This window comes from Phyllopteryx taeniolatus, chromosome 1 (assembly GCF_024500385.1).
Source record: "Phyllopteryx taeniolatus isolate TA_2022b chromosome 1, UOR_Ptae_1.2, whole genome shotgun sequence".
Classification (NCBI taxonomy): domain Eukaryota; kingdom Metazoa; phylum Chordata; class Actinopteri; order Syngnathiformes; family Syngnathidae; genus Phyllopteryx; species Phyllopteryx taeniolatus.
In genome coordinates, this window is record NC_084502.1 from 16,089,735 (window position 1) to 16,113,933 (window position 24,199).

The 24,199-nt window shown below is 44.0% G+C and overlaps 1 protein-coding gene and 1 long non-coding RNA gene across 7 annotated transcripts in view; one reads left to right on the forward strand and one right to left on the reverse strand.

Moving 5' to 3' along the window:
• Nucleotides 1-23,929, forward strand: part of aox6 (aldehyde oxidase 6) — a 34,828-nt gene extending 10,899 nt beyond the window's left edge. Inside the window, exons 25-36 of one of the 6 annotated variants that reach the window (XM_061775515.1) lie at nt 109-300; nt 3,348-3,395; nt 3,498-3,575; nt 3,639-3,734; nt 3,799-3,927; nt 18,234-18,308; nt 18,389-18,441; nt 21,139-21,253; nt 21,327-21,392; nt 21,518-21,706; nt 21,786-21,950; nt 22,738-23,929. In XM_061775515.1, the coding sequence (XP_061631499.1) occupies nt 109-300; nt 3,348-3,395; nt 3,498-3,575; nt 3,639-3,734; nt 3,799-3,927; nt 18,234-18,308; nt 18,389-18,441; nt 21,139-21,253; nt 21,327-21,392; nt 21,518-21,706; nt 21,786-21,950; nt 22,738-22,788 (1,257 nt within the window). In that variant the 3' untranslated portion in view covers nt 22,789-23,929. The other 5 variants (XM_061775507.1, XM_061775534.1, XM_061775525.1 and 2 more) reach the window with 5 other exon arrangements.
• On the reverse strand, nt 9,059-9,778 carry LOC133479079 (uncharacterized). The gene is made up of 3 exons (XR_009788831.1): nt 9,640-9,778; nt 9,437-9,458; nt 9,059-9,330 (listed from the first exon to the last, which is right to left on the reverse strand). It is a non-coding gene; the product is annotated as an uncharacterized LOC133479079 (long non-coding RNA).
• Nucleotides 23,930-24,199: the final 270 nt, after the last annotated feature.

Here is a 24,199-nt window from a genome sequence, read left to right on the forward strand (position 1 = left end):
AACGTTTACGCTTCCAAATGGTGATGGACTGATCTGTACCGCTTGGTGAAAATGTGTCTTTGATTGCAATTTCAAACAAGCCAGACCCAGATGCTGCTGATCTTGCAGGTAGCGGAGAAGATCCTGCTTCATCTGGATAACGCCTACAACATTCCAAATCTGCGTGGCAGAGCTGCTGCCTGCAGAACCAACCTGCCTTCCAACACCTCCTTCAGAGGCTTTGGGGTGCCTCAGGGTGCCTGCGTTATAGAGAACTTGATCATCGATGTGGGGCTAGTGCTACAGTGTCCTGCAGATCAGGTCAAATGAAATACAATTTCATTTACACAATGGTACCTTGATTTACGAGTGCCCCAGCTTTCACGTTTTTCGAGTTATGAGTCGTCACTTGGTAGATTTTTTTGCTTTGTGTTGCACGCAAAAAAAAGTTTGCTCGCTATTCCAAAATCATTTAACATATTTTCACATTTTATTCATCCATTTTACATACTGCTTATCTTCACTAGTGTCGCGGCCGTGCTGTAGCCTATCCCAGCTAACTCTGGGCGAAAGGCGGAGTGCATCCTGAACTGGTCGCCAGCCAAACGCAGGGCACATATAAACAAACAATCATTCACACTCACATTCACACCTACGGGCAATTTAGAGGCTTCAATTAACCTACCATGCATGTTTTTTGGGATGTGGGAGGAAACCGGAGTACCTGGAGAAAACCTACCCAGGCATAGGGAGAACATGCAAACTCCACACAGGTAAGGCCGGATTTGAACCGGGTCCTCAGAACTGTGAGGCAGATGTGCTAACCAGTCATCCACCGTTCCACTGATAAGTCCACATTTTTCACCAAAATTCCAGATTTTTCCTCTTTATGACATTACATGCCCCCTCTTTCAACATTTATTGACCTTCAACTACAAAATATTTTTCAAATTGCCAAAATTCCCACATTAACCAATGTCCACATTATGCACCCAAATTCCAAATTTTCCCACGTTAAAATACCTACATTTTCCCACATTAAGACGTATTCTACATTTTTTCATCCTTCTTCAACAACATTTCTCAAATGATTCAAACCGTTCCAACCTCAACATGTTCAGCACCTCCCGTGAACTATTCCCATTCCCAGAAATTCCCCAAATTTTCAAAAAGCCTCAAATTCAAAATTTTTACATATTTACCTCCAGTTTCTACATTTCTCAACCAATTCGAACCATTCCAAATTCAACATGTACAGCTAATTTAAGTCATCCCGGGAAGTATTCCCATTACCAAAATTCCCAAAATGGACAATAAGTGGCCCAGAAGTGCCCGAAATTGAATAGGAAGTACCTCAAATGAACATGAAGTGATCCGGAAGTGCCCTAAAATCAACAGGATGTGCTCCTAAATGAACAGAAAGTAAACCAGAAGTAAACTGTTCAGCTCATTCCAATTCCAATTTTTTTTCCTAAACATTTCAAGATAAAATGTCAAAATTAAGATTTTTTTGGACAACCCCAATTCCAATGAAGTTGGGACGTTGTGTTAAACATAAAGAAAAACAGAATACATTGATTTGCAAATCATGTTCAACCTATATTTAATTGAATACACTACAAAGATAAGATATGTAATGTTCAAACTGATAAACTTTATTGTTTTTAGCAACTGATCATTAACTTGGAATTTTTTGGCTGCAACACGTTCTGAAAAAGCTGTGACACGTGGCAAAAAAGACTGAGAAAGTTGAGGAATGCTCATCAAACATCTATTTGGAACATCCCACGTGTGAACAGGCTATAATTGGGAACAGGTGGGTGCCATGATTGGGTATAAAAGGAGCTTCCCTGAATTGCTTAGTCATTCAGAAGCAAAGATGGAGCGAGCTTCACCTCTTTGTGAACAAGTGCGTGAGAAAATAGTCGAACAGTTTAAGGACAATGTTCCTCAACGTACAATTGCAAGGAATTTAGGGATTTCATCATCTACGGTCCATAATATCATCAAAAGGTTCAGAGAATCTGGAGAAATCACTGCATGCAAGCGGCAAGGCTGAACACCAACATTGCATGCCCGTGACCTTCGATCCCTCAGGCGGCACTGCATCAAAAACAGACATCAATGTGGAAAGGATATCATCACATGGGATCAGGAACACTACAGAAAACCAAGGCCCGAGCTCATCTTAGATGGACTGATGCAAAGTGGAAAAGTGTTCTCTGGTCCGACGAGTCCACATTTCAAATTGTTTTTGGAAATTGAGGACGTCGTGTCCTCTGGGCCAGAGGAAAATAACCATCCGGACTGTTACGGACGCAAAATTCAAAAGCCAGCATCTGTGATGGTACGGGGCTGTGTTAGTGCCAATGGCATGGGTAACTTACACATCTGTGAAGGCACCATTAATGCTGAAAGGTACATACAGGTTTTGGGGAAACATATGCTGCCATCGTCTTTTTCATGGACGCCCCTGCTTATTTCACCAAGACAATGGCAAACCACATTCTGCACGTGTTACAACAGCGTGGCTTCGTAGTAAAAGAGTGTGGGTACTCGAGTGGCCTGCCTGCAGTCCAGACCTGTCTCCCAATGAAAATGTGTGGCGCATTTTGAACGGAGACCCCGGACATCAAGCAAGAATGGTAAATAATTCCACCTACAAAGCTTCAACAATTAGTGTCTTCATTTCCCAAACGTTTATTGAATGTTGTTAAAAAAAGTATGATGTAACATAGTGGTAAACATGACCCTGTCCCAACTTTTTTGGAACGTGTTGCAGCCATAAAATTCTAAGTTAAGGATTATTTGCTAAAAACAATAGTTTATCAGTTTGAACATTAAATACCTTGTCTGTGTAGTGTATTCAATTAAATATAGGTTGAACGTGATTTGCAAATCATTGTATTCTGTTTCTATTTATGTTTAACACAACGTCCCAACTTCATTGGAATTGGGGTTGTATTTACCTCGAGTTTCCACATTTCTTGACCGATTCAAATGTTCAAATTTAAACTTGTTCAGTTTATTCCATGTGATTCCGTATCATTCCATTTTATTCACCATCATTCCACATTTTCCCATATTTCATTCAGCATTCACACACAATTTCTCCAGAAATTGCATAGTTTAGTTACTGCGTGTTTTTGTACAGTACAATAAAAACAACATGTTACCAATTTTTTTTTTGTTTTTATTAATGGGATCGCGGAATGGATGAATCGCATTTCCATTTCAATTCAATGGGAAAAGTTGATTTAACAGATGATTGATTTGAGCTTTTAGCGTGGTTACGAAACAAATTAAACTCGTACATTAAGGTACTAATGTATTTGACTAAAAGGTCTAATTAACAAATGGTTTATCAGGTTCGAGAGAGAAACATGTACAAAGGGCCGTCACTCACCCACTACAAGGTGGAGTTCAGCCCGGAGAACTTGTTACGCTGCTGGGACGAATGTAAGCTCAAGTCGGACTTTTGTGGTCGGCGCATTGCTGTGGCCATGTATAACCAGCAGAACCGGTGGAAGAAGAGAGGGCTCTCCATCATCCCGATCAAATATGGCATTGGCTTCTCAGAGGGCATCCTGAATCAAGTAAGTTGGTTCTGTTTGTGTGTCGGCTTCCAAAACAATGTGGAATATGTTTTGTGTATTTAGGCGGCTGCTCTGGTGAACATCTATAATGACGGCTCTGTTCTGGTAACTCATGCCGGGACAGAGATGGGTCAAGGACTTCATACCAAAATTCAGCAGGTATGGAGTTGATGCTCAACATCAGAAATTTCAGAATGATCTCTCTACACTTGTTTGCGGGCAGGTGGCGAGTCGCGAGCTTCACATCCCACTGTCAAAAGTCTACATCAGTGAAACCAACACCAGCACAGTTCCTAACACATTTATTTCTGCTGCCTCCTTTGGCACGGATGCCAATGGTATGGCAGTGAAGGTCTGTGCTCTTTTCCTACTTTTTTACATTGGTAATTTTGATGCACTGGCACAGTAAGGGCCTGATTTATTAAATGTTTGTGGGTATAAAAACAGACTGTCATGGGTGTGTGTTCTGGTTGTTGTCGTCTAACTGTCTTGTGCAAACCTACTCCTGAGAGCATCTTCTCCACCTGTGCGTCGTTTACCCTAATTACCCCATGCATTTAACCTCTTGTCTCATTCTTTCTGGTCGCCAGTTCGTTGTACCTTGTTGTCACGTTCCAGCATTCCTTGTTTCCACGTCACCGACTCATAGTAATACTAGATCCTGTTCTGTTTATTGACCTTGCCTTTTTGCCTCACGTTTTTTGGATACTGTTGCCTTTTTGGATTGCCTGGCTGTGTACCGAACTCTGCCCGTTTATTAAACTTCTCTTTTTGAAACTGTCCATTTGAATTGGAGTCATGCATTTTGGGTCCTGTCCTTTGTTCCGTTCATGACAGAACAAATTGGCCATAACAAGGACCCAGCAGACTCAGACCCGGTGCGCAAAGCCCTTTAAGCGCGGGGTTTAAGGCATCTCGAAGCAGGATGAGCAGCTTGCTGCCCTCCACCTTCATCTAAAGGGACTGTCAGAGCATCAGGACACTATGATGAGACAGGTGGCCTCACAGTTTGAAGTTCTAATGAATATGGTTCAGAAGAAGGAACCAGTTGGCACAGCACCCGATGTCGCCACTGTACCACCGTTTCTATGTGAAGCAGTCACCATGCAGCCACCTGCCACATCCGCTGCTGTCTGCCCACAGCTTTCTTGACCGGAGAGGTTCTCTGGAGATTCTGGGAAAGCCGTTCATCACTCAGTGCGAACTCCACTTTGAGCTGCAGGCAGCTGCCTTCCCCACCGAGTGGGCAAAGATTGCGTTTGTCATTTCCCACATGACTGGTTGTGCGGAGGCATGGGCTACTGCTGAATGGAGCCGCAATTCTGCCGCGTGTCATTCTTGGGCTTCTTTTGTAAAGTCTATAGAGCAAGTTTTTCAGTATTTCACACCATATCGTGAGGCAGCTCGCTCCCTTGTCACCTTACAACAAGGCAAGCACAGGGTGTCAGATTATGCGATTGAGTTTTGCCATCTAGCAGCTGAGAGTCAGTGGAATAACAGGGCACTACTCGATGCATTTTTTTGAGGACTATCCCCCGCCGTTAAGGATCATTTGGTTCCACTAGACCTGCCGACTGACTTGGACACTCGCATCACTCTCACCATAAAGATCGACAAAAGGCTTTTGGATCGCGAGCTGGACGGAGATCGGCGGAAGGATGCGTCAGCGCGCACTTGGAGGATGAGCCTTGGTGACCAGCCAAACCAAGGCGGATCCCCTGTTGTCAGTCTCAAACCACTGGCTAGCGTCACCACGGATGAACCCATGCAACTGAGCAGGCTCCTTCTCTCCCCTGAGGAACGTCGTCGGTTGAGGGCAGGGCGGTGCTTCTACTGCGGGCAGTTGGGTCATTCCGTGAGCAACTGTCACGTCAAAGTTGCTGGTGCCGGTAACAAGGACACGGGAGTGGTGAGTCTAAATGTCATTAGGAAGACCCTAACCAGGTTATTTCTAAAGTAACACTACGCTCTCCAGATCAAGAGATTCATACATCTGTATTTATTGACTCTGATCCTTACTTGTCTCAAGTGCCCACCTGTTACCATGACATTAAAGAAGTTTTTCCAAGTCCAAAGCCAAATCCCTTCCACCCCACAGACCTTATCACTGTGTAGTTGACTTGCTGCCTGCAACCACACCTCCACGGGGGAGGTTGTTCTCTCTTTCAGGGCCGGAACACAATGCCATGAAGGATTATGTGGAAAATCACTGGCAGCCGGGATCATTCGCTCATCTTCATCCCCTGCGGGAGCAGAATTTTTCTTTGTGGACAAGAAGGGCAAGACCCTGCGACCCTGTATCGATTACCGGGGTCTCAATGAAATAACTGTGAAAAACAAATACCCTCTTCCTCTCATCTCCACTGCCTTTGAGTTCCTGGAGGGAGCCAAGGTTTTCACCAAACTAGACTTGAGAAATGCATATCATCTAGTCAAGATAAGGGAGGGGGATAAATGGAAAACATCATTCAACACATCAACGGGACATTATGAGTATTTGGTAATGTCTTTTGGACTAACTAACGCTCCAGCTGTTTTCCAGAACTTTGTCAATGATGTCTTGCGTGACATGTTGAATGTGTACGTTTTTGTATATTTGGACGATATTTTGATATTCTCCTCGGATGAGGAGACTCACATCATTCATGTCCGCTCTGTGTTGCAGTGGTTATTGCAGAATGAACTATATGTCAAGGCTGATAAATGTGAGTTTCATAAGGCGTCCGCTTCTTTTCTGGGTTTCATGCTGGCTCCAGGGGAAATCAAAATGGACCCTTGCAAAGTTGATGCCGTGACTAATTTGCCCACTCCCACATTACGCAAGGATGTATAAAGGTTCTTAGGGTTTGCAAATTTCTACAGAAAGTTCATTAGAAAGTTCAATAGCCTTGCCTTTGCATGATCTTACCTCGCCACACAGACCGTTTGTGTGGAACCCACTTTGTCAGTCAACTTTTCAGAAACTAAAATCGAGCTTTACCTCCGCTCCCATCCTCACTTTGCCAGATCCCAAACAGCAGTTTGTTGTTGAAGTTGATGCGTCTAATGCCAGAATAGGAGCAGTGCTCTCCCAGGAATGTCGCAAGGATGGTAAGTTACATCCTTGTGCTTATCTCTCGAAAAAACTGACTCCAACCGAGAGAAATTACGACATAGGTGACCGTGAACTGCTGGCTGTCAAGGTGGGTTTGACGGAGTGGAGGCACTGGCTAGAAGGGGCTCAGACCCCGTTTTTAGTATGGACGGATCACAAGAACCTTGAGTATCTCAAGTCCGCTAAAAGATGAAATGCTAGGCAGGCTAGATGGGCTCTATTCTTCACAAGATTTAATTTCACGTTATCCTACCGACCTGGTTCTAAAAATGGTAAGCCAGATGCTTTATCGCGTATTTTCTGTGTAGATAATTCTTTGTCCGACCCTATAACCATTTTGCCCAAGTCATGTTTTATTTCTCCTTTTGTTTGTGTAGGAAACGGAATTTTATAATCACCTATTACTCTCGAGGTTCCGTGCGTTTTCGTTTTTCGTGAAAGAACTACAATTATAACAACGTGTTAAAAGTCAACCAATTTATTCCTGACAGAGGAGTCTATACATTTTACAGAGCTCTGGGTCAGCAGCTCACAGGTTAACGATTGCTTTGATGACAGACCGCATTCGCACAAGGATAGGCTTTGGGCCATCCAGAAAATGTGTCAACAATCAGTAATAAGTACCTTATGCCTTGGACTGGGACCATCATTGTCGGTTCAGTCCATTGCAACCACATCATTCGGGCATCGGCCCATCTCAATGTGTTGCAGTTCCCTCTTGGTTGTAGGGCCAATACTGAAATCTTGACATATATCACAAAAAACACAGAAATCTTTTACGTTACGCAGAAGATGAGTGTGGCACCAAAAGCGCAACTTCTACAGCATTGACACATAACTCTCATGTCTTGGGGCGTGTGCTTCCTCAATCACTAACCACCTGGACTTTCCTGTAGTTAAGACCAGTCTCCTAGGGCCTCTCCTAGGGCCAAACCACAGCTTCTCCTTGTCGTTATACTCAGCATCTTTCTTTTGCCACTAACGTTTGTCTTCCTTTGGCGCCACGGACTACATCAACTGTTACTGCAGGGAGAAAGTCAATTAACTGATCCTGTTTAATCATAATTTTCTTCCTCATCCATTTGATAGCCTGCTACTTTTTTTTATTTAGCCGCAGCATCAGCCCCACCATTAATAAATAGTAACACTCTGACCTTCAGATAACTCCAGTGCCCTGCACATGACCAGCAGTTCTGCAGCTTGAGCGGAAGGTTTCATAAAATCATTTGTGGACCAAAGCGTTTGGAATTCAGAATTTGGGTCTCCGCAATGTCTTCAGCGGCCTCTTGTTTACAGGAATACTATGGCACATTAACAAAAGCAGTCGGGTCTACCTCAAATGTTACCAAAGTCACGGATGCACATAGACCCCCATCTCTTGGCCCCTCGGACCACAGTAAGTCCGGCAGCGAATTCAACAGCTGTGCGGCGTCCTCATGGTCCGAGAGCTCTCTGCCATGGAATTGCGCCAAAGTCACATGTTCCAATATTCCCCGTCCACCGTGGCACCCTGAATACAAAAACATTCAGTACTAGGAGAGTACAACACATTGGGTATTTGACCTTGTTGCCAATCATTTGCCAAATGACATTTCCTTACCATGGGTCCCAGTTCTCAGGCTTCATGACCTAGTGCAAGTGCAACTGAAATGTGTGGAAAAGATGTCAAACTCATCATAAACCACTCCCTCTGTTGTGGCGTCAAGGTGGAGGCAGCTGCCACACCTTGCTTCCCGATGTAAATACCTGTACTATTGAGCATCCAGTTTTCATCCTGTATTGACTCAAAGGCTTCTCTGTAAACAAAATCGTAATTTTTATCATAGTAGTGTGAGATGGAGGGGATCGATTGGAGGGCTGTAGGAGGCAAGAGAGTCGATTCAGGGCTTCCACCGCAGGAAGGCTGAGTAGACGCCGCCTCCAGCCTTTGTTTCTGGTTTAAATCGGGCCCAATATATGTCAGCGGTCGCTTCCTGAAGTTCATGTTGCACCATGTTCCATCCGGCGGACAATTTTCCACTCTCAGTTCATCACGGTCCCATCTGGGAACCGTATCGTCAGTCCATCTGGGCTGCAAAGGATGGTAGCCCTGGTTTTGATAAGCAGATCTCTGCCCATCATATTCACTGGAGCCCCCCCTTTCATCAGGACAAACTGATGTTAAGGTGTCTGTCCAGCAATTTCAATCTTTAATGGTGTCGAAATCAGCAGACTCATGGGCACTCCTGCAAAAGCTCATTAAGGTGGTCGTCTTCCCTTACGGGGATAAGAGGCTCTGCCTATCCTCCGTCCCCTGGCTCAGGGCTCATTGGGTATTCGGACCAGTCCTCATCAGAATCAGAATCAAAACTCCTCATCGCAGTAATACTGGCTAGATGACTGTTGTTGCTGTGGAGCCTGCTGCAGATGCTCTTGCCAGGGTGCCAGGCCGCGTCCACCTCTGGCGCGTGGAGCTCTGTAGCCTCCTCTTTGAGGTGGGGCCTCTCCGGGTCCCACTGGAGGTCTCTGTTGCATCAATGGGGGAGCATTACATTGACGATACCAGTGTCCATATTGACCTCAGCTGAAGGATGCTTGGTCCGGTGGAGGTCGGCGAGCGCTTCCCCTACCCCCGTTGGTGTATCCCGTGTCACGACCTCCGCCTCGTCCCCTCGTTGACCCCTACGACATCCACATCTGCTTTTCTGCTTCCATTTTTTTTTTCAGTGGCCACTTTACGGGCCTGGGCCAATTGTAACTTCAAACGTTGTTCCTGCATGTCCTTTACCTTGTCTGATGATTTGCGTTGTCTGTTGACAAAAAGTTTCAAATGGTGAGACACGTGACGATTCAAGTAGCTATCTCCCCCTTCCATGAGATCTGGGTCTTTAATAAGTTCAGTACTAACTTCAGCTGGCAATGTGTCAAACAAAGCAATTCTAAAAATAACATTTGCCTCCCTTAAACAGGAGGGATGTGACCTTGTCTTACCTGTCCAAATACTTGTGAGAACTGGGATCCATGATAGGTTTGAAGTCCGGGTGCCTCGTCCCCGGAGGGCGGGAACATGTCACGGATGACCGCGAACACTGGAGGAGCAAAAGGGGCAAATAAAAATTCAGGTTTGACATTATTCAGACCAGACCGTGTCAAAATATTATCTGATTAATGAACCGAAATGCAACAGGCGCGAATCAATCTCACTACGTCAGCACACGTCAGGCTCATGCTGTCCGTCAACTTTTTTCAGCGCCTGGATCCACATTTCACCGCCACCAGCCAGTCCGGGCAGCCGTTTCTGTAAAAACTCAAAATCTTTTAAAGACAATTTTTGGTATATTAACCCACCTTTTTGAATGTGGGGTCGTTATTTCCCCTCTCCAATTGGGAGATAAAGGATAAAGGGAAATCACTGGGGGGCCACTTTTTGGAAGGTCCGTAATTGGATTTAGTGGGGAAGTTTCTCGCTCTTTTTTTTTTCTTTTTTTTCCCCCGCCGAACAAATGCCATGGCAGTGGACACCAGACAAATCTCATGAATGTTTCTCCTCAATTTTTCATTGTCTTCTATTTTTTAATTCAAATCTCTTTTCTCCATCCACCCTGCAGCGTCCAACCTTTCCTTCATCTTTTTTCCTTTCAGAATAACCTCTCTTTTTTCCTTCCGTTAATGTTAATGTTAATCAGTTGATTTGAAAGGGGACAATGCAATTTCATAAAACACATGACGTACACATGGTTAAAAAAGCCAGAATTAGCCAGAAGGTTAGTTTTCATCTGTAGTCCCCTGGCCATGATGTAAAAAAGCAGTAAAATACATCTACAAGACAATATAATACAGGATACATAATCAAAGACTTACTATACTATTAAGAGAGAATAAAACCACAAATAATTTGATTATAACATGAAAACATCATAACATACTTGTATTTTAGTGTTGGCAGCCATAGGTGTTAACAAGCCACATTTTCAGTTTTTGGTGAAGGCCGTGTATGTTTTAAGCAGTTTTAACCTCCTCAGGTATTAAGTTCCACTCGCTCCTCACTGACCAGGCTGACTTACTGAAAGTGCTCCTGCGCAGAGGAATGATACAGTCACCTCTGACAGAGCCTCGAGTGACACGCTCAGAGCTGTTTCTTCGGCTGATGAACTTCGCCAGAGGAGCTGGAGCCAAATCATGCAGTACTTTATAAATCAAATTTAAATCTGCAAATATGTGAAGACTGTCCCAGTTTAAAAGACTGTATTTTTTTTAAATTGCACAGTGATGATAGTGCCTTGGTTTTTTATCCATCATTTTAATTATTGTTTGTACAAAACATCCAATGGTTTTTTTGCATTCTGACCAGCCTGGGACCAACTGGTTATGCAATAGTTGAAGTGACTAAGAATCATTGAATCCAAGTACATTTTTGCGGCTTCAGTTGACATTTCATTTCGAATTGCACGGAAATTTGCGAGGTTTAATTTGATGTTTTTACACAATTTGTCAATATGGGCTTTAAAGGAAAGCTGTGAATCTATTATTAACCCAAGATATTTGTATTGGCTGACAATTTGCTTTTTTTCGCCATTAACAAGTATGTCGGGGTCAGGTGATACTCTATTTGTTTTAGTGAAATACATGCCTACAGTTTTAGACAATACAGGACATTGTATTAGTGAGTTTAGCAGCAACAGTATCTTTGGAGCGACCATGAACAAAGAAAACCATGTCGTCTGAATACATTACGCAATCCGCTTCAGAACAAACAGTGGGAAAATCGTTGATATAAAGACTAAATAAAAAGGGACCTAATATTGATCCCTGAGGGACTCCAGAGGTTAGCCTAAGAGACTCAGATCTGTGGTTGTTAACTGATACAGATTGTGTTCGATCATGCAGATATGATTCAATCCAGCTCACAGCTTTGCGAGAGAAGTTAAATTTTGAGAGCTTGGTAAGAAGAACAGAGTGATATACTGTATCGCAAGCCTTCCTGAGGTCCAAGAACACCGCCCCTACAACTCCACCCTTGTCGAGAGAAGATTTTATTTTCTCAATGAAGAGGCATGTAGCCATTTCAGTGGAATGCTTGGATCTGAAACCAAACTGCATGGCGTGGAGAGAGGGGGAGCTGCTGTTTAAGTAATGGACAATCTGCTCTGACACCCATCCATCCATCCATTTTCTGAGCCGCTTCTCCTCACTAGGGACGTGGGCGTGCTGGAGTCTATCCCAGCTGTCATCGGGCAGGAGGCGGGGTACACCCTGAACTGGTTGCCAGCCAATTACAGGACACATACAAACAAACAGCCATTTGCACTCACAGTCACACCTACGGGCAATTTTTAGAGTCTCCAATCAATGCATGTTTTTGGGATGTGGGAGGAAACCCGAGTGCCCGGAGAAAACCCACGCAGGCACGGGGAGAACATGCAAACTCCACACAGGCGGGACCGGGGAGTGAACCCGGGTCGTCAGAACTGTGAGGCTGACGCTCTAATAGGTCGGTCACCGTGCCGCCTGCTCTGACACCCATTTTTCTGCAATTTTGGAAATGGCCGGAAGAATGCTTATAGGTCGGTAGTTATTCAGAGAAGTTGAGTCACCGGATTTAGAGACAGGGGTAACAATAGCAGATTTCCAGGCCTCTGGAAAGTGACCAGATGAAATTGAAAGATTAATGATTGAGGCAATAGGAGTAGTAAGAGTTGAACCTAGATCTTTGAACATGTTCCTGTCCATTCCAAAAACATCCTTTGCCTTAGATGGTTTGAGTGAATGAATTAAATCGATAACTTTGGTCTCAGTAATATTTGTAATAGTAAAGAACTGCGTTGCAGACAATGCAGGGTATTCCTTCCTTTGTTTTACTGCAAACTTAGCAGAGATCTCTGACACAGATTCAATGAAGTAGTTGTTAGAAGCATCAGCCATCACTTGAGGTTCCGTCAGGATGTTTCCATTTAATTGAATTTGCACTAGTTTTGTTTTGTTATTTTGTGTATCACCCAATAGTTTTTTGATATAATTCCAGGTTATTTTAGAATTTCCCTTTGCGCTATTCAAAGCAGTAATGAAAAAGTCAGCTTTAGATTTTCTTATTTCTTTCACTACCCTATTTCTCAGTGAAATAAATTGGTGTCTATTGTGTCCTGATTTGACCGACAACTTCAAGGAATGATCTCGTTCTTTCATCAGTTTCAGAATACATTTGTTTAACCAAGGAAGGGCATTCTTTCTAGCTTTTCGTTTAATTATCCGTGTAAATTGTATAATAATTTTTTGTATTTTGTTGGCAAATTTAGAACAATCCTCGTCTAAATTTTTGCCAGCAAGTAATTCATCCCAGTTTACCTCTTGGATAGAATCTTTGAAATTTTGTTGTTCATGTTTTGGTATCCTATAAGATTCAGTGGTGGCCAAGGGTTTGAAGCGATTTTTATTTAATTTTCTTGTGACCATTATAAGATTGTGATCAGACCATCCTGTGAGCATATTGTATGGCTTCAAGATCCTTTCTGGCCTATTAGTAAAAGCTAGATCAATCTGAGTGCGGGTGGAGTTTGTAACTCTGAAACTCATCTGCTACGTGAAACAACGTACATTCCTTTTTCTTTTTCCACTTTGCCCACACACTTCTAAATCCTGCTTGTTTCTTTTTCTGTCAGCTAACAACTGACCTTCTATTTCAATCCACAAATCCTCCAATTACTTCTGGTAATCATTCCGATACATATCGCATTCATTACCTCGACACTCGACTGTCCAATTCACAGCCCAGGGTTTTAGTGGCACACTCATCTTATTCTAAATCTGTTTTTGGGGGTCCCAAAATCCCCAACGTCTACCGAAACGTTACAATTTGAAACCGCGTCTGACTTCAAGTCAGTCTACGACGGGACGAGTAGGTACCTCGTTACCATACTTTTCCCCAGGATCTCATTATCCTGGTCGGTCAGGAACCTCGTTACCCTGACTTCCAATTAACACAACAATAACAACACAATGTCCTAGTAACTATTGACAATGAAACAACTGTACCACAAGTCTCCCAAATTTCACAATTTCCAATGTGCAGAATTCGTGATTTAATCAAACAGGTTTCTGCTCCCCTTTATCTGTCGGTGTACCGCAATACTGAGGCCACCAAACCGGACCCCCACTTCGCCTCTGCTGCGCCTAGAAATTCTGTCCATAAAAGTTATGAACAGAATCGGCGACAAAGGGCAGCCTTGGCGGAGTCCAACCCTCACCGGGAACGAGTCCAACTTACTGCCGGATATGCGGACCAAACTCTGACTCTGGTCGTACAGGGACCGAACAGCCCGTATCAGGGGGTTCGGTACCCCATACTCCCGAAGGACCCTCCACAGGACTCCCTGAGGGACACAGTCGAACGCCTTCTCCAAGTCCACAAAACACATGTAGACTGGTTGGGCGAACTCCCATGCACCCTCGAGGACCCTGCCGAGGGTGTAGAGCTGGTCCACTGTTCCACGGCCAGGACGAAAACCACACTGCTCCTCCTGAATCTGAGATTCGACTTCCCGACTGACCCTCCTCTCCAGCACCCCTGAATAGATCTTACCAGGGAGGCTGAGCAGTGTGATCCCCCTTCTTAAAAAGGGGGACCACCACCCCAGTCTGCCAATCCAGAGGCACTGTCCCCGATGTCCATGCGATGTTGCAGAGGCGTGTCAACCAGGACAGCCCCACAACATCCAGAGCCTTTAGGAACTCCGGGCGAATCTCATCCACCCCCGGGGCCCTGCCACCGAGGAGCTTTTTAACTACCTCGGTAACCTCAAACCCAGAGATAGGAGAGCCCGCCTCAGAGAACCCACACTCTGCTTCCTCATGGGAAGGCGTGTGGGTGGAATTGAGGAGGTCTTCGAAGTATTCTCCCCACCGACTCACAACGTTGAGGTCAGCAGCGCCCCATCCCCATTATACACAGTGTTGGTGGTGAACTGCTTTCCTCTCCTGAGACGTCGGATGGTGGACCAGAATTTCCTCGAAGCCGTCCGGAAGTCTTTCTCCTTGGCCTCACCGAACTCCTCCCATACCCGAGTTTTTGCTTCAGCGACCACCAGAGCTGCATTCCGCTTGGCCAGCCGGTACCCATCAGCTGCCTCAGGAGTCCCACAGGCCAAAAAGGCCCAATAGGTCTCCTTCTTCAGCTTGACGGCATCCCTCACCGTTGGTGTCCACCAACGGGTCCGGGGATTGCCGCCACGACAGGCACCGACCACCTTACGGCCACAGCTCCGGTCGGCCGCCTCAGCAATGGAGGCACGGAACATGGTCCACTCGGACTCGATGTCCCCCGTCTCCCCCGGAACATGAGCAAAGTTCTGTCGGAGGTGGTGGGAGTTGAAACTCCTTTTGACAGGGGATTCTGCCAGACGTTCCCAGCAGACCCTCACAATACGTTTGGGCCTGCCACGTCGGACCGGCATCTTCCCCCATCATCGGAGCCAACTCACCACCAGGTGGTGATCAGTTGACAGCTCCGCCCCTCTCTTCACCCGAGTGTCCAAGACATGCGGCCGCAAGTCCGATGACACGACCACAAAGTTGATCATCGAACTGTGACCTAGGGTGTCCTGGTACCAAGTGCACGTGTGGACACACTTATGCTTGAACATGGTGTTCGTTATGGACAATCCGTGACGAGCACAGAAGTCCAATAACAGAAGACCGCTCGGTTTCTGATCGGGGGGGGCGTTCCTCCCAATCACGACCTTCCAGGTCTCACTGTCATTGCCCACGTGAGCATTGAAGTCCCCCAACAGAACAATGGAGTCCCCGGCGGGAGCGCTCTCCAGCACCCCCTCCAAGGACTCCAAAAAGGGTGGGTACTCTTAACTGCTGTTTGGTGCATAGGCACAAACAACAGTCAGGACCCGTCCCCCCCACCCGAAGGCGGCGGGAGGCTACCATCTCGTCCACCGGGGTGAACCCCAACGTACAGGCGCCGAGCCGGGGGCCAATAAGTATACCCACACCTGCTCGGCGCCTCTCACCGTGGGCAACTCCAGAGTGGAGAGTCCAACCCCTCTCGAGAGGACTGGTACCAGAGCCCAAGCTGTGTGTGGAGGCGAGTGCGACTATATCTAGTCAGAACTTCTCGACCTCACACACCAGCTCGGGCTCCTTCCCTGCCAGAGAGGTGACATTCCACGTCCCTAGAGCCAGCTTCTGTAGCCGGGGATCGGATCGCCAAGGTCACACTGCACCCGACCCCTATGGCCCCTCCCACAGGTGGTGAGCCCATGGGAAGGGGGACCCACGTTACCCTTTCGGGCTGTGCCCGGCCGGGCCCCATGGGTGCAGGCCCGGCCACCAGGCGCTCGCCTTCGAGCCCCACCACCAGGCCTGGCTCCAGTGGGGGGCCCCGGTGACCCGCGTCCGGGCAAGGGAAAACGAAGTCCATTGTTTGTCGTCATCATTAGGGGTCTTTGAGCCGTGCTTTGTCTGGTCCCTCACCTAGGACCTGTTTGTCATGGATGACCCTGCCAGGGGCATAAAGCCCCAGACAACTTAGCTCCTAGGATCACTGGGACACACAAACCCCTCCACCAAGACAAGGTGACGGCTCAAGGAGGGGGCTTCCAATATCTCAACATTATTATTTATAATACATAACAAAAGTGGTGGCCGGTTGTCGTGGCGCCTTGGTGGGACCGGCGGACCGCCCTAGGTCCCTCGGTGTGGGACGTGTCCCGTCCGCTGGGCTGCTCTCAGGTGGACTCCTCGGCCCCATCCTGCCTCTCGATTGATAGGGTGGGGTCCTCAGCCAGGCACAGCAATTAGAGGACACTTCTGTCAGTCATTGTGCATGCGAAACGGTGTCAATTCACTTGTGTCCGCAGGCACACACCCCTGGGAGTTTTTCGATGGGTGTTGGGCAACTCGCTTATTGCGACAAATAACTCATGAATATGCAAATTCCCCTCACCCACACTCTGGTCCTATCGACGTTTATAATTTACATAGCCACTCCCACCACACTTCAGTTGTAGACGACTGTTGTCCTGCATGCTTCCTCTCCTGTCCTTGTGCTGTCCTTCCATCACAGGGTGTAGCACTACTGCCCCAAACAACACTCATATCTAATGTGTCATTGTTCTCGATATATAAGGATTTACTTTTCTCATCTTGTTTACAGTTAGTACTTTGTCTTTTTTTGTCTTCTTTTCTCACTCCCCTCCAGAAACCTTGCTCTGTTCACCTGATGGACTCTGATTCTCACTAAATAATCATTCTAATACGAAGAAACCACAGCGGCAGCTAAAAAACTCCACTGTGACACACTAAAACTGTTCTGGCATAAAAGGGATACAGATCCTCCATTCTGCTTGCCAAAAAAAAAAAAAAAACAATAGACACCAGAGTTCTGAAAGCTAGGGATGTTGATTTTGATGATACATTGTTATATACAGTACTTAACAAGGCTGGACTATACATCATGAGTAAATGTGTTTTTTATAGTATTTGCTTTCAACAAAGGTTATTTGATAGACTTCTGAAGTCATGTTTAACTCTAAAATTTAAATTAGCCATAAAGCAAAAAGGTGTGTGTGTTTATATGAGGCTTCTATTATTTATTTGGTTACAAGTATGCCTGGAGCCAACTCTGGCCCTTTTTGGGTTATCTTGGTTGGTGTCATTCATGACTATGAGCTATTTCTGATTGTAATACAAAGAGAAATAATAATAAAAATTTAGCCATAAGATACAACAAAACTAAATAGGTAGAACAAAACTAAATAGCTAGAACCCAATAAAATAAGATGGAACAGCAAGTATTAGTTGGATAGTCCCATATCTTAGGATTTCAATGGTTTAGGTTGTGGCAATGTTTTTCCAGGAAGTTCAAATATTTTTAACGTAGTTTTTTAAATTAGGTTTTCAATTTACAACCTTATTTTAATAGCCTCTGCCTCTCTGTGTCTAGTAAAACCAGCCTGTTGAGGTAACAGTTGAGGAGAGAGAAGAGAGTCTACATATACTGTACAAGCTTCATAACATATATACACCTCATCGCAATAATTACATTTGTTTGGAAAAATAGTAAAATACATTCCTTCGGGGAATACATAGAAAAATTACTCGTCGTTGTGCTACGGGAATTATGAGGGGCCGGTCTAAGCTAAAAATGCCAGAGCCAATTTCTTTTTTTGTTCCATTCCACCACTGGTTGGTTCGAATTTAACTCTAGGTCCTTTCCACCCTTTGTATGGTTCAGTTGGTCGGGTGTGAATACAACAAACAACCTCTGGTGTTGACCAAATCAACCTTTCTGAGACTTCCTGGAAGTGGTCTTGGTAAAGTTCCAAGCGCACTGAAAAACATCCAACCTCAGTCCTCTTCAGCCTTCATATGAACGCATTCATTTTTATCCGAAATGGCTCTGTAGTTGGCTCCTCTTTTGTATTCTGTGATGTAATATTTGCTTAAAGGACACTTTTTTCACATATATTTTTTCATTCTCCCAACAATACATTTTACAGTGCAGACTGTGTTTATCTTTTTAACGTTTAACTACAAGTGTGAACATAGCCTTAAATATTTTCTGTTATTTGTTTCTTCAGAACGCCTGCCAGACTCTTTACCAGCGACTGGAGCCAATCCGACAGAAGAACCCCAAAGGAACTTGGGAGAGTTTGGTGTGCTGAGATGAGAAATGTGACTGAGACTGTGTCGCACACATAACAGCTTCAATAATATGTAATGACTCTCTTCGCAGGTCAGTGCAGCCGTTAAGGAGAAGATTAGTTTGTCTGCTACTGGATTTCACAGGTGAGTCTGTAACATACCACATCAGACTTCACATCTTAAAGAAACACAAGAGTACATCCACACAGTGTTAAAGAAAATCTAAAAGAAGGCATAGCAAATAGCAGCATATATGGTGGTAGACAGGGGTATATATAGCATGAGCAAATATATGAACTCCCCTCCCATGTTTGGATACGAAGCATAATGCCTTGTACCTTAACTTATGAGTTTTTCAATTTACGAGGCGTCGCTTGATTGATATTTTTGTTTGGTGTGAGCATAATTTGAGTTATGAGTGAGGTTCAGATACGCAACGGCTCGAGTGGATTGAAAAATAATTGGTAATGGAGTGCTATTAGCTATAGTACCTTAGCCCTTCGCCTTTGTCTTTCCCCTCTCCCTTTTTAGCTCTCTGTTTGCAGGGAATTGGGACAACAATACTGCCATGTCATCACCCCTCGCCACCTACTTGCTGTGTCGTAGGCAGACGCGACAATTGTTTACATTTACAAGATGCGATCTTGTGTCAAAAGAATGTCACTATTATAAATTGCTTTTTTTTTTTTTTTTTATTAAATTTGTCTGGCTGTTTAAGGGAATATGCAGTTTCTAAAGGTGATTTGTATGTTGAAATTGTTTATAACAGCTGTTTTCTACCAAATGGTAAGGTATACATTTCTACAGTATATTTCGTTTTTAACTACTATATGAACACATTTTCATAGAAGGAGCACATTTTGACAAACTGACTTTTATGGCCTAATGTCTGCCAATAAATAACATCAATGGTTATTAGGTCAGCCTCGTGCGTTTCCATGAAGTTAAACAATGTCAGATTAGGGTATTCACAGCTAACAGCTTCACAACGATGAAACACTGCATTACGAGTGATTATGCAACTAAACGATATGGAAACTGAACGTCACAGTTCTCAGAAGCGACATTACCAGCGACACTACAGTAGCTATGAAGCTTCTGAATGTGACTTAGCTTTCTAATAATGCGGTCTAATTGTTCATAAAATACAGTGCATTAAGTCCATTTGCTGTGAATTTGTCACCATAGTCTGACACTGGACTAGCGATGCTTGTTATAACGCGCCATTTACCAACAACTCAAAACGTAGGGTTAGGGTTCCAAATATTTACGTTGAGTAATAAAGAATTAAATATCCGATACAGAATTGACATTAGTATGAATATCATATGCCTACTTACATTTCTGTACAGTTGAACCACGATAGAACAAACTAATAGTCCGATATAGCCGATTGTGCGTTACATTGAAGCACTTATTTTTAGGCCATATGCACCCGTGTTACTGTACAGTACAAAATTATTGTTTTGTAGGTTTTTTTCGTGACCTAAGATAGTTCAGAGTTATTCTAAACAAATATTTTAAAAAGCTGGAAAATCTTTGAAAGTTTCACATTTAATCCAAACATCACGCCGGTGTGCCTGGTCATGGTGACATTGTTGACATACAGTACTCATCATAGGTGAGTCACTTTCATGAGACGCGAGGAATTTGTGTGCTTCCTAGTTCCTAGTTTTTTTGACAAAAAAAAAAAAAATTAATAACTGTTACTGTACCAAAAATAGTATGTTCCAGACTCCAAAGACTGGTGCTTTGTACTCTTCAGAGTTAACGCCATATCCATGCCACTCTCTCTCTCTGCTCAATGTACAATAGACACTAGATATAGCCATCGTCGCATGGCTGCCACGTCAATGCCCCACATTCAACATGGTCGACACATAGACACGGGAAGATCTAGTATTATTGTATATCTGTGACCTGGAAATACATCAGTCCCATTCTCTGCCTGCATTGCGCCACAGTGCCAGTAAACATCCATCCATCCATTTTCCGAGCCGCTTCTCCTCACTAGGGTCGCGTGCGTGCTGGAGCCTATCCCAGCTGTCATCGGGCAGGAGGCGGGGTACACCCTGAACTGGTTGCCAGCCAATCGCAGGGCACATAGGAACAAACAACCATTCGCACTCACAGTCATGCCTACGGGCAATTTAGAGTCTCCAATTCATGCATGTTTTTGGGATGTGGGAGGAAACCGGAGTGCCCGGAGAAAACCCACGCAGGCACGGGGAGAACATGCAAACTCCACACAGGCGGGGCCAGGGATTGAACCCGGGTCCTCAGAACTGTGAGGCTGACGCTCTAACCAGTCGGCCACCGTGCCGCCTGCCAGTAAACAACAGCGGCCAATTCTGAAACTAACGGACTCTCAGTGGCATTTTAAGTGACAATTGGAAACTATTTTGGACACATTCGTTTAGTCCCAACGGTCCGTTTTATCCGATATCCATTATATCGGGGTCCGTTTTATTGAGGTTCCACTGTACTTACTTCATTGTCCGTTCCGTCGTCTTGTAAGCAAGCTCTTCCTTAGTCAGCATGGGTGGAGCTGGAGTCATACTCCTCACTTTCAAGTGAGGTCTCGACCAAACTTGGTTTGAAGGGGTATGTAGCCCTTCGTCTTAGCCCTACCCAACCAGAAGGCTAAGGGTTGAAACAAGGGCGAAGCGGTAGAATTGGGATTGACCCTTAATGACCGAGTGGTATGGCGTAAGTAATTTGACTTACAAACTTGGTCATTTAATGAATTTAACTTGTAAGTCAAGGTACCTATGTAGTCAAATTAAATGTCTTAAGTTGACTGAACTGTGCATGCAAAAATACTGACTCCTGCATTTTCAGGGGTGCGGACACCCACATGGACTGGGACAAGATGGAGGGTCAGCCCTATCCTTACTACACGTATGGGGTCTGCTGTTGCGAGGTGGAGCTGGACTGCCTCACCGGAGACTACAGGGTCCGTTCGGTGACGGGTCTCAGTCTATTGCTGTGCAGAAGACACTCACGTTGTTTTTTTCTGGTCCTTGTAGACAGTGACGACAAACATAGTAGTCGACATTGGCCAAAGTTTGAACCCATCTGTGGACATTGGCCAGGTGAGACTGTTTGAGATTGAAGCCGATTCAGAGCAGCCTATAGTTGTTTTTCCAAAAGAGAAATACAATTAATGATGGTAAATAAAGTAGCAATTATGTCTTTTGTCACAAATTTCCTGGTGCAGATTGAAGGCGCCTTCATGCAAGGTTTGGGTCTGTTCACACTGGAGGAGTTAAAGTTTTCTCCCTCCGGTCTTCTGTACACTCGAGGTCCATCTCAGTACAAATTGCCTGCTGTGTGCGACATGCCACTAAGTTTCAACGTCTATCTCCTCTCTGACTCCAACAATCCCCATGCCATATACTCATCCAAGGTCAGAGGTTGTGGTGAGCAGGTATCTCTTTGCTAGTTGAGCTGTCTGGACTTTAATTTCTGATCTGTTTTTCCTTCAGGGTATTGGTGAACCCATACTCTTCTTGGGCAGTACAGTGTTCTTTGCCATTAAAGATGCTGTTGCAGCAGCACGCAAAGAGGTCGGCCTTACAGGTCCGTTTTCTTTGGACAGCCCAGCTACTGCAGACAGGATTTGCCTTGCGTGTGCATCCCCCTTCACCCAGGTGTGAAGCTTTACTCTTAATTATAAACAGGGTGATTGAAAAGTACTACTTATTTGAAAATACTTCTAAATGATTTACTTATTATATTTTTTCCTCTTTGTTTGTTATTTTACATATTAGAATTTAATCCATATTTTTTCACATTTATTTTGTTTTTTCGTAATGTATGAGAATTCAACTCACATAGTGGTGTGGGAGGACTTGGGACAGGATTGCGGGTCCATTCATTCTTCTCAGTACCATTATTGCTTAAAAGTACCTGACGATGCTGGCCAGTTATCAGTGCTTGGAATAATGTTGAAGATTTGATTTTCATGCAAGATGGGGCCCCTCCAAATTTTGCAATTGTATTTGGTGATTGGCTGAATGGTCCATATCAGTGGCCATCCAGAAGTCCCGCATCAACACCCTGTAAATATTTTCTTTGGGATTGGCTAAAGGAGCAAGTCTACTGTATGAGAAGTTGTGTCTTTCATCTCACAAGGGTTCCTGGTGAAATCAGTTGACGCCTTTCCTGGGCGGCTCGAGAAGCTGTTTGACAATTCTTCCGCCCAGATCCAATCCTAAATAAAACCTGTGGCTAAACGCAAATGTTCTTCTCATATACATTTCTTAAAAAAAAAAATTATACATTAAAGAACAAACAGAAAAAAACACATTTATTGTAAATGTACATCACCCTGGAGTTGAGTTTTAATTGTTATACTGATTGTCAGTAATTGCCAATTGTCAGGATTTTTGTACTGTGATAAATCATGAATTCTACATTTTCTGTTTTGATTTTCAGAATGAAGAGAATGAAACAGGATGTTTGCAACCATGGGCCATAGACATCTAAAAGGCTCTGCCACCAAAAGTGTCTGTTGACAGTTATTTTAGTAACAAGTAACCTCTGATTATTAGAATATGTACTCTGCTTGCTTCTCTTTCAAATGTGACCAATTGAAACATCTCTATCTGCTGTTATGCTCACTTCAATAAGACGCATCAAGGAATTGTAAATTAGACAAAAGGTAGTGTTTTTGACAGCGCTTAACTACATTAACAGGTACATGATGAGGCTTGTGCCACCCTAAAAACCACAAGCTTCTGCATTCAAAAATTCTCTCAAGCTCTTGGTTTAAATAAACAACAAAAACCATCATACAACATGTAATATTACTCTTTAGTGCTGTAGAAGCCCATAAGACAATAAAAGCCAATAAGGTAATAATGGCCCATAATGTAATAAATTTTCCCTTTTTCAAATGTAATAGGCCCTTAAAGTTTTAACTGGCCAGTAAATTAATAACTTAATATGTTATTGGGTGTTTATTTCGTTATTGGCCTGGTTAATAAAAACTAATAATAAAATAAATATTTGCAAATGTAATAACTGAGCCAATAACATAATAATAATATACTAATATCACTTTATTTAACTTTTTAATTTTTGGAAATAACTGAAAATGCACTCTCCCATCGCTGTCTCTCTCGCTCTCCCTCTCTCCATGTATTTGTATACATACACACACACACACATAAAAAAACACTTACAGATGAATTAGAGTCTTCAATTAACTTTCCATGCATGTTTTAGGAATGTGGGAGGAAACCAGAGTACCCAGAGAAACCCCACATACTGTAGGCACGGGGAGAACATGCAAACTCCACACAGGAAGGCCAGATCAAGCCAGATTTGATCTCACAATCTCAGAACTGTGAGGCAGACATGTGAACCAACTATCCAACCCGATATAAAGCATTACAATGAAAAGCAGTAAAATATGGTGTTAACTTAGCGTGCCTTGTTATTATGCCATTTGTAACCTCGTAATGTCATATAATGTTAGTACCGCCCTAAACAGAGGACCCCCTGGAAATTCTAACTACTTGTCCACGACCCATCCAAAATGGCTTCGCGACCCACCAGTTGAGAATCATCGAAAGTGCATTTATTTGAAGAAAATAAAAAATGGTCAAAAAAACAAACAAAACAAGGTCTGGTGTTTATTTGGACACTTATTTGTTTCAGAGTTTGATATTAATGAACATTTTATTAACTTATTGTGTGCATGAAACGAGGACATCTTGAGCACCACTCAGAACACAAAAGAGGGAAGAAAGCATTTCTCTTGTTTTTTTTTTTCGTTCGAAACGGAAGTGACTATTAAAGGCGCATGCGCAAAGGGTGGAGCCTGCGGAAGTCCTGACGGGAAGGTCTTTTTGTTTGGGGCTCTCTCACAGTCGCTACACTCCGTTCGACTCTT